This window comes from Doryrhamphus excisus, chromosome 23, assembly GCF_030265055.1.
Source record: "Doryrhamphus excisus isolate RoL2022-K1 chromosome 23, RoL_Dexc_1.0, whole genome shotgun sequence".
NCBI lineage: Eukaryota > Metazoa > Chordata > Actinopteri > Syngnathiformes > Syngnathidae > Doryrhamphus > Doryrhamphus excisus.
In genome coordinates, this window is record NC_080488.1 from 8,718,330 (window position 1) to 8,733,947 (window position 15,618).

Consider the following 15,618-nt stretch of genomic DNA (forward strand, 5'->3'; position numbering starts at 1 on the left):
AAATATTCTATAATTCTCTGTGTGAACAGACATCAAGCTGATTGTGTCCACTGGCTGCTTGAACGCAGCAAACTTCACTCTAATGGGAGTGAAAAACAACACTCGTGTGTCAGTTTCCCTTTGTTTTCCTGCACTGATTTCCTCTCATGTGCAGAGGTGAGGACGTGCACATGTGCGTTTGGGTGTGTTTACACGCAATCCTCGCAGGAAAAGCCTGCAGAGGAAGACTGTTCTAAATATTTCTACTGTGGAAATGGGTCTTGATTGACAAATTATGTTACGGAGCTCAGAATTTGGGACGCTGCTATAAAAACATCCCGGTTCATAAATTAAACCACTTATTGAAAATGCTTTTCTTTCTCGTATTCTGCAACTTAAGTATGAAAATTTGAATTTGCAAACCTTTTGTCGTCCGTCCACGACTTCAACTGATGTTTCAATAGCATCCACTTCGCTCACGGACTTTTCCAAGCTTATGTCCTGCCAGTCCTGACAGTCTGGGGTAATGTCAGCGCGGGCCTTCCTGTGTGGTCGTACCCTGGAAACACAGAAACACATTGATGTGATCTCCCCTCATTCACATGCAGAGCATCAAACCAGATATCCTCATATATGTTATGAGATTTTTTTTTTTTTACCCCCCCCACACACATGCCGGTTTGCCTTTCATATCTCAAAATTGACAATCACTTCATGAGATGCAGTCTTATGTGCATCATATTAATGACACTTGCAGCACAATATTATTATCATCACCTCCAGGTACTGATCCCTTTAAGGAAAAAAACAATAGGGGATTTTTATCTAATGTCTACAGGAGTCACCATGATAATATGCCCAGCGAGGGTTCCATTCAATACCCTGCCAAATAAACACATACAGCACCGAAGATTGTGTATTTTCCCATAAATTCATTTAATTGCAGTGACAGATTCATTTGGCACGACGTGTTCTCCATTATGGCATTCTAGTGGCGAATCTAGCAACTGTTACTGACTATAAACTACATTTCCCATGATGCATAGAGGATGTTCAGGACTGAAGTGGAAGACAATATCATGTTTTGAAAGTCTTGTATAGCAATTTTTGATGTCATGGTTAAGTTTGTTCAAAATTAGAAATACTACAGTTTCTGTTTGGGCCACATCTACTACAGGGGCGGGCAAACTACGGCCCGGAGGCCACATCCGGCCCGCCAAGTGTTTGAATACGGCCCGTCCGTTCTTTCCAAAGTATTTAATTTAAACTCAACATACAACCTGGCATCATGGCCTGAGCCAACCTTTTGATGGTTGTATCAATTTCGTTGTTTGACATGGTGTGTTGTTTACAAAGTGCTCCTGAAAAAAGAGACACAAGCACATAATAATAATAAAAATTAAAATAATAATTATTATATTATTATTATAACTATTATGATTATTATATTTATTATATTAACGCTAATTATTATATTAATTATATATAATAATATTGTTATATTTGCATATTTTACATAATAATAATATAATAATTATTATTTTAATTTTATTTTAATTGTTATAATATTTTATTATTTTTAAAATATTTAAATATAAATATAAAATAATAAATAATAATAGCAGATTGCATGACAATTTTACAGATACAATAATACCAGGTGGACTGTTACGTGTAAAATATATAGTCTGCCCCCCCCCCCCCCCCCCCCCCCCCCCCCCGGAAAATTTGTTATATCAATGCGGCCCGCGAGTCAAAAAGTTTGCCCACCCCTGATCTACTATCACCATGGATTTTAAAAAAATGTTGTCGAACCTGTTGGAAAATTATCCTATACTTATTCCCAAGTGCTCCGAAACTGCTTTAGGAATTACATTTTTTAGATTTACATGTTAAAGTACTTTTAAAAAATTCCAGGATCCAGACGGTGAACCAGATCACTCCCAAAATGTTATCCCTTTTTTCCATGTCCCATTTCCGACAATTCCTAAAAATTTCATGCAAATCCAATAGAACTTTTCAAGTTATTTTCAACAAAAGTCAGTTTTACCACACATATAAGAAACAAATATTTCACATAACTCAATAACTACAACTTTCCAATGTGTCTTTTTGTAAACAAATCATTGACTAGGTGGTGTGAATACAAAACAAGACAACAATGTGTTCCATCGGAGATATTTCATATCACCGTGTTTACCCATTAAATTAAAGAAAACGAAATTTAATTATGTAGCCTAAGAAAAGGTCAACAAAAACATACCGCAGGGCTCATGAAATATCTCTCAAGAAACATTTGACGCTAATGTGTCAAAAACTAATGTGATCTACTCTCGGCACACCCACGTTGAAGGTGAGGCGGCCTTCAATAGCCTCCAGACTAAAGCTCAAATGAAGAATGCTGAGCGGAGGTTAATATTAGAGGAATATAGTCAGCGTCACACCTGGGGTTAAAGAAATATGAAAAGCCCCCCCTCTCGAAAAATGTATGGTTGTGCAAAGAATCTATTATAGCCTGTCAGGAGATTGAGTTCAGATGGAGAATGGGGAAACAAAGCCCAGGGCAGCAAAATGTATGCCTAGCAATAAGAGTGTGTGGATGTGTGAGCGGTTGAGTTGTGTTGATGATTTATAGAAGCCTAATATGAGCTCAAAACCACACTTGGTTGCTTGATGTGCATTTCCAGTACATTAGCATATGGTGCTGTTAGAGCGTATATGAGGGCTGCCGGATCATGGATAATATTATAGAGCGAGGTTGAATCCATCAGACCGACTCCAGCTTTTTGTCTTTATCGACTTCTTCTCTGCCAGTCACTCGGCTATGCTCCGTTTTTTCATCCTATCCTCTTCACTCAGCCTCACATCACGCTTCACGCACCGCGTCCCGCTACATTTATTTTTGGTTCTGTTCTATCAAAATTCCTGTTCCTGTGCTGATTACAAGTAAGGCGGCACAAGTGAGAAGTTTCTTTTTCTTACCCACTGCTGTGGGTGCTGTTGAGAACACACGGGCTCCAGCTCCTCCACTGCCAGCTGATGGTGGGAGCTGGGAGGCCATAGGCAGTGCATGTTAGAGTCTGGGTGCTGCCGCTGGGGTAAGGACTGGACGGTTCTGCGACTTCTTTCTCATTTATCTGTGGTGAAACTGTAGTAGAAAAGAGGCAGCCATTAAGCAGCTGTAGTATTTAGTCACTTCACAGTGTGTTTGCTGGACTGTGTGCAGTGCAACAGTGCAAACAGGGGGAAAACACACACAGGCACTCAGAGCGAAAACCTCTTCTATTTAGATCAGCGCCAAATTGTAACCCTTCACTGAGGGCCTTCTCTGTTTTGAAATGGACCAAAACTGTATTTGGATATGGAAAAAAAATTGCACTCCATCTATTTTCTCTACTATGGCTATGCTGGAGCCGATCCCAGAGTATACCCTGGACTGGTGGCTAGCCAATCACAGGGCACATATAGACAAACAACCATTCACACTCACATTCTCACTCACTGGCATGTTTTTGGAATTAGGAAAACCCATTCATGCACAGGGAGAACATGCAAACTCCACACAGAGATGGCCGAGAGTGGAATTGAAGTCGTGTCTCCTTGCTGTGAGGCCTGCACGCTAACCACTCGACCGCCATGCAGCCCACACCCCAGTTTTTGTATGATTATTTTTTTTTGTTTACATTTTGCTTTAATTTTTGAAACCCAAGTCGGTTTTGGTAGAGTAGTCAGTTTGTCCTGTATTATTCCGCAAAGCATATTAGTGTGACTGCTAAATAATCCACCATGGGGCCAAAGAAAGTTGCAAGTGCTAGCATTGTGATTGAATTTGATGTTGCTAGAATGTACAGGAGGTCCAGCAATTCATCATTTAGAATTACTTTTAATGTTTTTTGCAGGTAAAACTATAATTTAATATTAATAAAAAATAAAAAATTTAAAAATTTAATTTTTTTAAATTTAATAATTTAATAATTTAATAATTTAATAATTTAATAATTTAATAATTTAATAATTTAATAATTTAATAATTTAATAATTTAATAATTTTATAATTTTATTTGTTTTACATTATTTCCTATGGGAATTATCGCATATTTTCTTTGGAACTAATACAAAAATACACAAGGTAGTACTGTATGAACAAACCAGAGGTTCTGGATCAGATGGCATGTATAGAGAATTAAAATTTGAACAATGTTTGTATTTTGGTACACAGGAGAATATTCTTCCAAGAAGGGAATCAAAGCTGATTTTTGGTCTCTTTGGCCTTAAAACCATTATTTACAAAAAATAAAGTCTAAACTTTGGTTACGCTTTTCCCTCTCTGAACTCTCCCTCTCTCAGCAGGATTAGGAATGTTTTCATGGATCTTCTAGCCATCCAAAACAAACCTGGACAGAAAAGTAGCCAACAATTATGGGAACACAGTAATGCCTTTGCATAAACTGCAGTATGCCCTTTTAATTCTGTCCCCCCCTTGCAAATATGTTTTATTTAAACATATTTTCCACCATATAAATAACACATGTGCACATGCAATGCAGCCTAATAAGGCAATTACCATTAACAACAAGCGTGATGTTAAGCTTCCTTTCAAGAGCAGCTGCGCTGTTCTTCAGCACCACCGTGTAGAAACCAGCATCCTCAGGACCAACATCCCTGATCTCCAAAGCGTGGTTAAGGTGAATCCTCATACGCTTCATCTTGAACTCTGGTCGCTCGGTAATCAGCTTTCCGTTTTTGTACCTTTAGACGTAACACAATAAAGCACAGCTGCTACAGTACCTCCAGTTGTGAGTTGTGCGCCTCCTAATTAAGTGTGTAAATCTCAAGGTGGGGAGGCCTAATCATGCTTTTAGAAATTACTTGTCAGGCTTAATGGACACAACAGGGAGCTTCAACGTACCATTGTGTTCCAGGCGTAGGGAACGCGGAGACATTTACATGTAATTTGAAGGACTTCTGGCCAGATGTTACCTCCACCACTGGTCCACTTCTGTAGTCCAGGCTTATAAATGGCTTTTCTAGGATAAAACACATAGTCCAGTAGAGATAAGAGCAGTGAAGGTGATTCTATATACCAGGGGTCTCAAACATGCGGCCCGCGGGCCAAATGTGGCCCGCAGGACACTAGTTCTGAGGCCCCCGCAAGTTTGATATGGATGCTGTATGGTATCATGTACCCAGAAAAAATTATTACGTTTGATTAATGTTCATGTTAAAGGTTAAATAACTGTTAATAGTTATTCTCCCTATCCGTGTGGAAGTGGTAAGTTTTTGGCTTTCTAAGTTTAAGGAAATAACTTGGAGGCTACCGTTTAGGTCGCTAGCTCTCTAGTTTGCGAGTTAGCATGTGTCTCAAGACCCTGCAGTTGCGCAATATGTTGTAAATAAAAAAAGTATAAATGTGACTATAGTCGTGTTTTGTCATGTCTACAGGGCTCTAATAATGCTTTGTTCATTTTAATCTGAAAAAAATAATGTCTACCCGCTAACTATATGTGGTTTCTTATGTTTTTATTATTTGCCGTTTTATTATTATTATATTTATTTATTACTGATTGATTGATTTTCTTTATTATTGATTTGTTTATTTATTTTTCATCTTATTTTGTGCTGAATAAATAAAAATTAAGATATTTGAGAACAGTGGAATGTTTTATCAGAGCTTTTATTGTAGAAAATCGGAACCAAAGCACTGAAAAAGTTCGTATATTTTTCTGTTTTTAATAAATGCGTTTTTTTTTTTTTGGAAAACCTGATGCGGCCCAGTCTCATCCAGACCCTAGCTCCAGTGGCCCCCAGGTAAATTGAGTTTGAGACCCCTGCTATATACAGTAGGACATTCATTGTCAAGTATAACAAGGCAGGTCAAACAGATTTCAACAATGACAGAGTCGAAGTATGACTCCGTTATGTTAATTATAACACCATAATTTAATCATTTACATTTCAAAATAGTAGAGCAAGTTAGCATATGTCAGTATACCCTGCAGAGGTATGGCAGCGACAAGCACCTTCCAACTCTCAATCGCTCCCTTCAAAGGTGAGCCGGAGCGCCGTGTGACATTTCTCTGCAGGTTATTGTCCAATTAGCAAGAATAATGATATCGCATGATTCAGGCTGTAGAACGGCATAGCGTGTAATACGTGTTTCTGCAAATATTATATTGGCGACATGCTGACAAAGAGAAACGGACGGGCGCCATCCTACCCAGTTTATGAAGGATTAAGGGCGTAAAGACTCGGCTCATCTCAGTTTTCTGTCCCGTATTTGATCAGGAAATTCAGTGATTTTACTGAAGATAATGATTGTAATCATACAGAAAACTAAAACGAAAACTACTGGAAAGGAAATTGGAATGATCGATTTTTTTCAGATATTAAAATGCTGTGTATGGGAGCATACCGTGCACCATAACCTGCATTGTTTGGCTCTGTGTAGAATCCATGCTGGTGACATTGCACGTATATGAGCCCGTGTCCGAAACCGCAGCGCTATGGATGGTCAGGATGCTGACCGTCTCCGTGATGTGAGACAGAGATTCCCGATGGAATTTAACGTCTGCCGAGCTGTTGACCTGGCAGGAAGAAACAAGAGTTCATTTCATAACCTGCCACTGTAATTCCCAGTAGCCGCTGCTTACCTGTTTGCCCGGGTAGGACCACCACATGGTCACCGGAGCGTCAAACTCCACCTGTGCTGTGCAGTTCATAGTGAGGGCCTCCCCTACTATCAGCTCCATGGGCTCTTCGGGAAACATCTTGACGTCGTAAACCTGACTTCCTGTGTGGGAAACAGGAGAGAGGTCACAGTGACATTGTGATCGGTTTTTCCTTCCTCCAATGACCAAAGGAAGTGGCTCGCTTTGGAACAGAGGGACCCTCTTACTGTACACAAGCTTACGCTGTTTCCATTGATGTGTCAAAGACACTTGCCGGATGTCGTGATGTTTCAATTGAAGATAAAACAGAAACCTGAAGATATCTCTGGCCTCTCTGCGGTCTTTGAAACTTTGCTGTGAGCGCTGTTGTGTGTATCGGAGATTCTCTGTATTCTCTTCTGACTGATGTCGCTGTTACTTTTGGCCAACGGCTATGACTTTTTCTTCATCTTTCCAAGTGAAAGGTGAATAATCTCACCCTTGAATCTAGCCGGTGGGTATTTGACAGGATCATTTCACAAGTGAAAATCATATCTCCTCTTTTTTATTTTAATATACTCAAAATGTAATTATGGATTCAATCCATTTGTTCTGTTTCGGTATTCCGTGCACATAAGCTTTTTGTAGAGATGGAACAAAATCCAGGCAATAGCCAAAGAATAATTGGCATGCACAATTAGGTTGGCAACAAATCCAGTGCCGCATTTGGCTATTCAACAATAGTATCATAGAATTGGACCCATTAGATGTTTATGTTTAGAGCATAAAAAGCCTGTTTATGACTTTCTAAATACAATTATTACAACTATTAGAGACTTGTATACATCAAATAACACCCCTATAGTCACCTTTAGTCTCCTATTAATCTTTGTTTACACCATATTGCTCAACTGTAATATCTGCGGGATCACTGCAGGGTTATGATGAATTCTGGATCGTTCAATTAAAACAAATTTGAGTCCATGGTCTTAAAACAGCTCCAAAATGAGACCTTAGGTTCAGGTACGTATGGCAGACACGCCAACCTTAGATTAATTAACCTAGCATGTTTTTGGAATGTGGGAGGAAACCGGAGTACAAGGAGAAAACCCACGCATGCACGGGGAGAACATGCAAACTCCACACAGAGATGGCCGAGGGTGGAATTGAACTCAGGTCTCCTAGCTGTGAGCCCTGCGCTTTTGTCAAGACTGTTATGTAGAAGGTAATTATTTCATTTCCATTTTGGTTTGATTGTCTGATATCCAGAACGCCTTTTAGTATTATCACATTTTTAGGGTGAAGGTGATTGATTCCATGTGATTGTATCTACCGTGTCAGTCATCCACCCACCCACCCACCCAGCCATTGTTAGAGTTTATCGTGTTCAGGGCCAGGAGGCTATCCCAGCCGGCAATCTCAATATGGATCTCCCACATTCCAAAAATTGGTTAAATTGGCGACTCGAAATTGTCCATAGGTATGAATGTGAGTGTGAATGGTTGTTTGTCAGTCCAGGATGTACCCCGCCTCCCACCTGAAGACAGCTGGGATAGGTTCCAGCACCCCTGAAACCCTCACAAGGACAAGCGGTATAGAAAATGGACATTTACAACTGATTTACAAACATGCTCCCTTCTATTGTAGATTTATAAATACATCTTTTGGTAACGAATCAGTTTTCTCAACTCTAGTGATGAGACAGCATTCCGTGATTCCCAACAGCCTGTCAGCCTCCTCCTATAGCCCCCCTCAAACGTATCTTCATGTCATCTCCCTTCATTGATATTCCTTTGCCTCTTCCACCACGCTCACGGCAACCGACTGTTTGTTTACCTGTAGTGTGTATCAAGTAGTTAGCCGACTGATACTCTTTGCCTTCAATGCTGGCGACACATGAAAGGCCGATGAGCATTGGATCACTGTCGATGATGTGTCTGGGAATGGACCAGCCTCGCTTGTTGTCCCACTTCAGTCCGTTCTTCTCCAGAGGTTTTGGATACTGAAATCAGGCAATAATAACAGTAGAACCAATCAAATGTGAAACAAATCAGATTTGTGTTATAAAGTGTGTGTCCTTGTACAAACCGCGTAAAGTGTGACATTTAAGTCGGGCACTGTGACCAAACATGGAACGATGACGTGCGTGGAATAGCGTGTGATAAAAATGGTCTCCAGGTTATTGCCGTTCCTCCTGAGGAAGGGTTCTTCAGGGTCTGGATGCCGATAGAAACAGCAGGCGATTAATAAGTAACCCTCCATAGCAGCTGGCGTAATCGCAGCCATTACAGACAGACAAATATTTCAGAGACTCATAATGACCCCAAAGAGCAAACCGTAGGGGAGGTTTATTGATATTACCACAAAATGCATCATTTCACAGTATCCCCAAATTTTGACTTTGTTGCCAACACCTTGATTTTCTTCCTTTTTGTGACTCGCTGCTAATGTGGTGCTAATGTTGTGTCACCCATTTACACCGCAGCTGTTATCACCGTAAAAGCTCATATTGCCGCAGCATGAGTGCACACCGGCGGCCTTATCTCTCACGCTTTTCACGCCAGTGCCATCAGCTTCTGTGCGCCAGCCACGGATGATGTATGACTGCAAAGGACTCGCTTCTTTTTTGTTTCTTTTTCACACTTGAACGAGGCTCCAAGGCCACACAAATAATACACAACTCACAGGCAATCACAGCTGATATGAGGCTGCAATGTGGAAAAAGAGTGATGTGCAAAATTTAAGTGAGTGTGGGTAAATAGTGTGCAGAGCAGACAGGTTAAAGGGCCACCATCTGGTTGGTTAAGTGCGTCCACATGTGGCCATCCCTCCTAACCAGCATCACGCTGGCTTCTAATTGATGGTCGCAACTTCATCTGCTTCTGATCAGCCCCCATGCTTGGATGTTTGGAAGCTGTTTTGGCACCTTGTCAGGCAGAATAATCAGCCTGGGAGAGGACTTCCTTCTTCTTCCACATGCAGAAAGAGCATGTTCCATAGATGGCCCCTGATGTCAATACAATTCCAATGAATGTATGTAATGTAATTAGCCGATCCGGATCATGTCAACATCAGTTTTCTGCAACACAAACTCATAGCTGATGTTTATATGACACTTACATGTTGTTTCTGAGTGACCGTATTGTTTTCAATGTACATTAACACTGTACTAGGGCTGCACGGCGGTTGAGTGGTTAGCTAGGAGAACCGAGTTCAATTCCACGCTCGGCTATCTCTGTGTGGAGTTTGCATGTTCTCCCCGTGCATGCGTGGGTTTTCTCCGGGTACTCCGGTTTCCTCCCACATTCCAAAAACATGCTAGGTTAATTTGGCGACTCCAAATTGTCCATAGTTATGAATGTGAGTGTGAATGGTTGTTTGTCTATATGTGCCCTACATAATGTTGAGTTGCTGTGTGATGAATTTAGTGTTGTTGTCAGTAATATGACACCATGAGTCAGACGATTATGTTGTTACATGTCCAGGGTGTACCCCGCCTCTCGCCCAAAGACAGCTGGGATAGGCTCCAGCACCCCCGCGACCCTTGTGAGGAAAAAGCGGTAGAAAATGAATGAATGAATGGCTAATTTCCACTGATTATATCACTAAAGATGACTATAGGGGTGTTATGTCATTTCTAGATTCTCTAATTCCAAAGATTTTCTATTTATAAAGAAGTAATCCTACTTAACAGAAATTCACATCCATGGTCAGGTCTCGTACTTTGGTACGAGGTACATTATTAAAAAAAAAAAAAAAAAAAAAAAAAAACTGTATTGTGGAAAGCAGGAAGTGAACAAATGTAACAGTTACTGATTGTAAAAGTACCAGATGGAGGGGTAGGACTTAATAAGTTTTGCTTCTTCCTACTCCTTTTGGACATGTGGAACTGTGAACTGATTATGGGATGTGGTGCCTGAAGGGTGTAATATGGTGTACCCCGCCTCTTGCCCAAGAACAACTGAGATAGGCTCCAGCACCACCGCGACCCTTGTGAGGATAAATGATAGAAAGCAAGCAAAGTAACATGGCCAATATTAATGAGGGGTTTCGAAACCGCAGTGTCACCATTCAAGGCACTCGCCATATTTGACACGTTAGGAGTAAGATTGATTATGAAACAAGCTAATGCACTCTAATTTTATGTGCGACTCTGTCAAACCAAGAGGAGCGTAACTCATTTTTCAGTCGTTATCATATCAGATATTTTTTGACAGTCAGCGATTCCATTAAATGTTACCTTGGGTGAAGATGAATTTATAGAAAGCAGCTCTTTCATATCTAGTTATTCACAAAATAGGAAACAATCTTTCCAATGAATAAAAAAAATATGAATGGAGCACCGCGACGTTACATTTATCAACGATGCTGAATCTCTAATTTCCGAAACGTTAATCCAGATCGTATCTGGGGATTTACTGAGGCAGATAATAATAATATAATAATATCATCCAACAGGAGAAATACTAACCACCGTGTCTAGACTTCGCGAACACAATAAGTGCTGAAAAAGCAACTTTTCCAATGTTTTCTTCAGTTGGGACTGTATGGTGACTAATTGACACTCTTTTCCGCACAAAATAGTACCGATAGAAACTATGCAAACTAAACTGCCTTTCATTAGTCGCAATAAGAAAAAACAATACTGGAGATGCAGCAACTGTGGCATCTAATATTGCATCCTCCATTGCTAAGAACAAGTGTGATACTGTGCAGTGAAAAGGAGACATAATTGGCTGATGCATCTGCATGTTTGTGTGTGTGTGCTGACTCACCCCTGACAAAGACATAAATGCTAACAGCCGTGGTTCCGTCAATGATGGCCTTCACATCCTTGTAGTAGCAGAGATAGCGACCCGTATCTTGGGCATGAGACCAATGCAGTATCAGCCTCTTGCAATACGGCCTCCCACGTTGACCGGGACACTCGCTGACCACGACCGCCCTCTCTTTGGGAGCCCTGGTGAGGGGCGATTGGGCCTGACGCTCACTTAGCTCCTGTCCCACTAGAGACTGGTCAGGCCAGGCCCAATTGAGAGTATGTTGCCCTCTGAGAGGAGACCAAGGAGATGTTATATTCATGTTGACTTCGAGCAGAAAATCATTTCAGCTGTTGAGGTTTTAAACTTATAAGAGTCAAAAATGATTGCGTGTGCGCGTGAATGCCTGAAGGGTGTAATTGAAATTTCCTCTGAGCATCGATCCACACATCCCTGTTTGCTTTGTGGCTTAAATTGAGTTACATGTGCACATTTAAACCTGGAGGCATCATACGGGTGCCATCTCCGCCTACACATGTCCACATCTGATGACAGTTTCAAATGATGATGACGGGAAATAACTATAAAAAAAGTATTCTTTGGGCTATTTTCCAGTCACTGTGATGGCTCAATTTTGGTGTAAAAAATATGATTGTAAAGAATATTCCAAGACGATGACGAGGGGTGCAAGCTTTACTTGCTTAATAAACCTGCAGTTTGTACGACTGTAAAATAGTTTTTGATTCGATTCTCGTGTTTATAGCATTTTTGGGAGCAGAAATATCTCGATGTTGATGCAAGACTTCGGACATACCATGACAATCAGTCCTTTATTGTATCTCAAGATATAACAAAAAAAAACTGTCATTCCCACATATACAATACCTGCATGTGATAGTGAGTGTTTGGTGAACCGGGATCACTAGATCATCTCTGGAACTATCCAGAATGGGTGGAGTCATAGAAAAGCTGATGACTAGACCTGTGGAAAAAAAACAAGAAACCTCCATTAGATTCGTGTCACATTTGGGATCAACCAGTTTAAATGGCATTGCGGGGATGCTGCCAAATGTCAGACACACTTCAGGAGTTTGTAAGCTGACCCGACAGCAGCCCAGATGCCAAGTTGTTCATTACATTTACCAGCAATGAGGAAAAGCTGTGTGATAATGATTTCCGGGCCAGACAGACAAACTGTGGACCACTCAAGAGGTTCATTGTTGTTTTTAATTGTGACTTGTTGTCAATGAGAATTAGCATTGGCCCTTGCGACCCAAATCAGTCCTCGGAGCCTATATATTGGAATACTGATATTTTTATATCAAGTTATACAAAAAACTGTCACCTTTTGGGAATCTGACACTGACATTTGTGAAGGCCACCCTTGTTCAAGACTGCAGACCTTCAGAACTGTATTTCTTTGTACCACTGGAAATCTATTCAATACAATACAATATAGAACGTTCTCTGCAGAGTTCAAGTACAGTTCTCAGTCAAACATACATGCCTCAACCTCCACTCCATCACACATTCTGACGCACTGAATACTGGTAAATGAATGAGTACTAATAAGACTTGAATCAGAATGCCCTCAGAGTGTAATGAGTAGTACTTTCATTAACGATTAAGAAACATTAGGTCTCAAGATTCGCGGATGCATCAAGCTCCACTACCAGACCAGCAGACTAAGAACAGAAACGACAGAACAATACAAATCTCAAATACCAGAAAACTCTCCAAGGACACCAGAAAAAGTTGCTAGATTTGTCGGTAATCGCTTTTGAGAAAATGTGTCCAACATGATTTGGAATGTCACCAGATTCAGCGCCAAAGTTGCCAAGTTGGCAACACTGGTTTCTGTGTGTGTGTGTGTGTTTAATCCCGCCCCTTCGCTGCTCAGTGTGGCGATGTTGTCACACATCTTTACCAATGAAAGTAAGAAAAACACCCTTGACTCCTGCAACCTTTGAGATTCCTCCTCCCATTTATTAATTGTATCTGTATGTATTACCATCCTTCATGGAAATCATTCTACAGCAACCGTATTCAACTTGCAGTGGTACATAGTACATTCATACAATGTATGTACTACACAAATAAGAGCCCTTGGTGATACTAAATGTAGCATTACTTGTATACTGCAGTATTTTTTTTTTTTTTTACGAAGACATGGCAAATTAGAACTTCATGTTTGCATTTCTTTGTCCATTGCATTTCTTGCAATGGCTTGACTTGAAATTTCTCATGCAAATTAATTGAAAGCACCATCGGTTTAGATGCCTTTGCATGGGGTACAGGCTAATCAAGTACTAGCTAGCTGCCCATAAGTCATAGTACTCAGTCGGTTGGCAGTGAAGCCTCGCCCCAGTTGAAGTATTACAAGATCTTATTCAAGAGAGTGACATCGACAAGCGAATCGATGCAGTAACTGTATTCAGTAATGTGGTCACTGTGCTATGCATCGTCAGCTGAGCCAGAAGGAGAAGCTCTTGATTTACCGGTCAATCTACGTTCCTACCCTCACCCCCGCTCCAAGGCTTTAGGTTGTGACCGAAAGCGCAAGATCACAAATACATGCAGCTGAAATGGTGTCTGGCCCTCATAGATACGGTAGAGAGGAGTGAAGGGATTATGTCTCACAGCTGAATGCATCGGTGTTCCCTTTGGTGGAAGTGGAAGAGGTGGTCGGAGACAACAGAGTAGTACATACATGCAATGTCAAGTCAGCCCAAGGCACTGTCACCAATCAAGAGCATAAAAGTCATATTCCCTCTTAGTGAAGCGGTACATGCTGTTCCCTGTCGTGGCAGAAGGTTTGATCCCATCTCTGCACAGCTTGTACACAAGAGAAAGCACAAAATGTGAATTTCAGTCCCAGTCCACCACTGCGGAGGTCTGTGTTCTATTCATTACTACTGTAGTTCAGCTTTTCAAGTGTTGTCTTTCATGCCACAACAGCACCATTAAGAAAACAAACACAACACATGAAAAGCTTCATGTAGGAAGTAGTGTAGAACCGTGAATCAGTCCCAGCAGGGAATTCCTCCCGTTCTTTCACAGATCCTAAACTCTCCTCATGAGGACAACGCCAGTTTCCCTAACGTATTGTCTGGGAACTAATGTGAACTTGTCCCGTCAGCTTTGGGTTCCCATACCCGTGATGCTGAAAGTCAAAGAGTAAACAGAGTAAAAAAAAAAACGCACTGTTGCCAAAATCACAATAAACATGGAGATCGACTCAGCTGTAAACAAAACCCTGTTAAATTCTGCCAACATACCAACCTCTGGTCACATTGAAGCCACCAGTTTAACTTAAAACTCTGTGTTTGCACACCAAGCAGCGTATATAAACTCAACATAAAGTCTGCACAGAAGTCTATGATACTGCTAATGTTGTTTAGCACTTGTATCAACCTGTATTGTTTATGCTAACATTCTCATACCTGACATGATTAAAAATAGATTACAATAAATAGGCATCCCCCACACTTAATTGCATGTCAGAGTCGTATTGCTAAGTGGAATGAACCTGCTGTCATGTTGTCGTGTCAATAAAATAACTGCGGTTGCAGTCTATTTATGTCGGTGGGTCGGCTTAGATCTGTCAAGTATGAAATGTCAGTGAAAATGCTGTACAGTGTGTTTGAATGTATGTAGGGATATGACTTCAAATATAGTCACATCATAATTACAGGAAGGTGATTGTATTTTTTAGAAGCTGATTTTGGCACAGTCAGAGTAGTTTGATACCATATAATGACACAGTTTTGTCTTAAAAACCGCTTGAATTTTCCCGATAACTAGACTTTGGTGGTCTTGTCACACATTGTAGCAGAGGCTACTATTTTGGAACATCGTGCATTTAGGTAAATTTAGTTTTTGGTTTTGCTAATGGAAGTAATAATGCGGGAAGGCAGGCTCAAATAAAGACAAAAAAAGCTAAAAGTGAAGATGAGTGAAGAAGGTGTTGTGTTTTTTTCCTAGCGTTAGCTACCTATACCTGCTTGGTTGTTAGCTACCTATACCTGCTTGGTTGCTAGCAGTGTTTTTTCCTAGCGTTAGCTACCTATACCTGCTTGGTTGCTAGCAGTGTTTTTTCCTAGCGTTAACTACCTATACCTGCTTGGTTGCTAGCAGTGTTTCCTAGCGTTAGCTACCTATACCTGCTTGGTTGCTAGCAGTGTTTTTTCCTAGCGTTAGCTACCTATACCTGCTTGGTTGCTAGCAGTGTT

The 15,618-nt window shown here is 40.7% G+C and overlaps 1 protein-coding gene and 1 long non-coding RNA gene across 3 annotated transcripts in view; one reads left to right on the plus strand and one right to left on the minus strand.

Moving 5' to 3' along the window:
* LOC131110272 (uncharacterized) overlaps positions 1-15,618 on the plus strand; it is a 45,258-nt gene that overhangs the window by 24,259 nt on the left and 5,381 nt on the right. The window lies entirely within an intron of this gene.
* flt4 (fms related receptor tyrosine kinase 4) overlaps positions 1-15,618 on the minus strand; it is a 61,184-nt gene that overhangs the window by 24,249 nt on the left and 21,317 nt on the right. For both annotated transcript variants that reach the window (XM_058063205.1, XM_058063204.1), the window contains exons 2-11: positions 12,272-12,368; positions 11,402-11,676; positions 8,715-8,842; positions 8,463-8,628; positions 6,630-6,769; positions 6,392-6,563; positions 4,889-5,006; positions 4,544-4,728; positions 2,962-3,127; positions 403-538 (exon numbers count right to left, since the gene is read on the minus strand). In XM_058063205.1, coding sequence (XP_057919188.1) covers positions 403-538; positions 2,962-3,127; positions 4,544-4,728; positions 4,889-5,006; positions 6,392-6,563; positions 6,630-6,769; positions 8,463-8,628; positions 8,715-8,842; positions 11,402-11,676; positions 12,272-12,368 — 1,583 coding nt within the window. The remainder of the gene's footprint in view (positions 1-402; positions 539-2,961; positions 3,128-4,543; positions 4,729-4,888; positions 5,007-6,391; positions 6,564-6,629; positions 6,770-8,462; positions 8,629-8,714; positions 8,843-11,401; positions 11,677-12,271; positions 12,369-15,618) is intronic.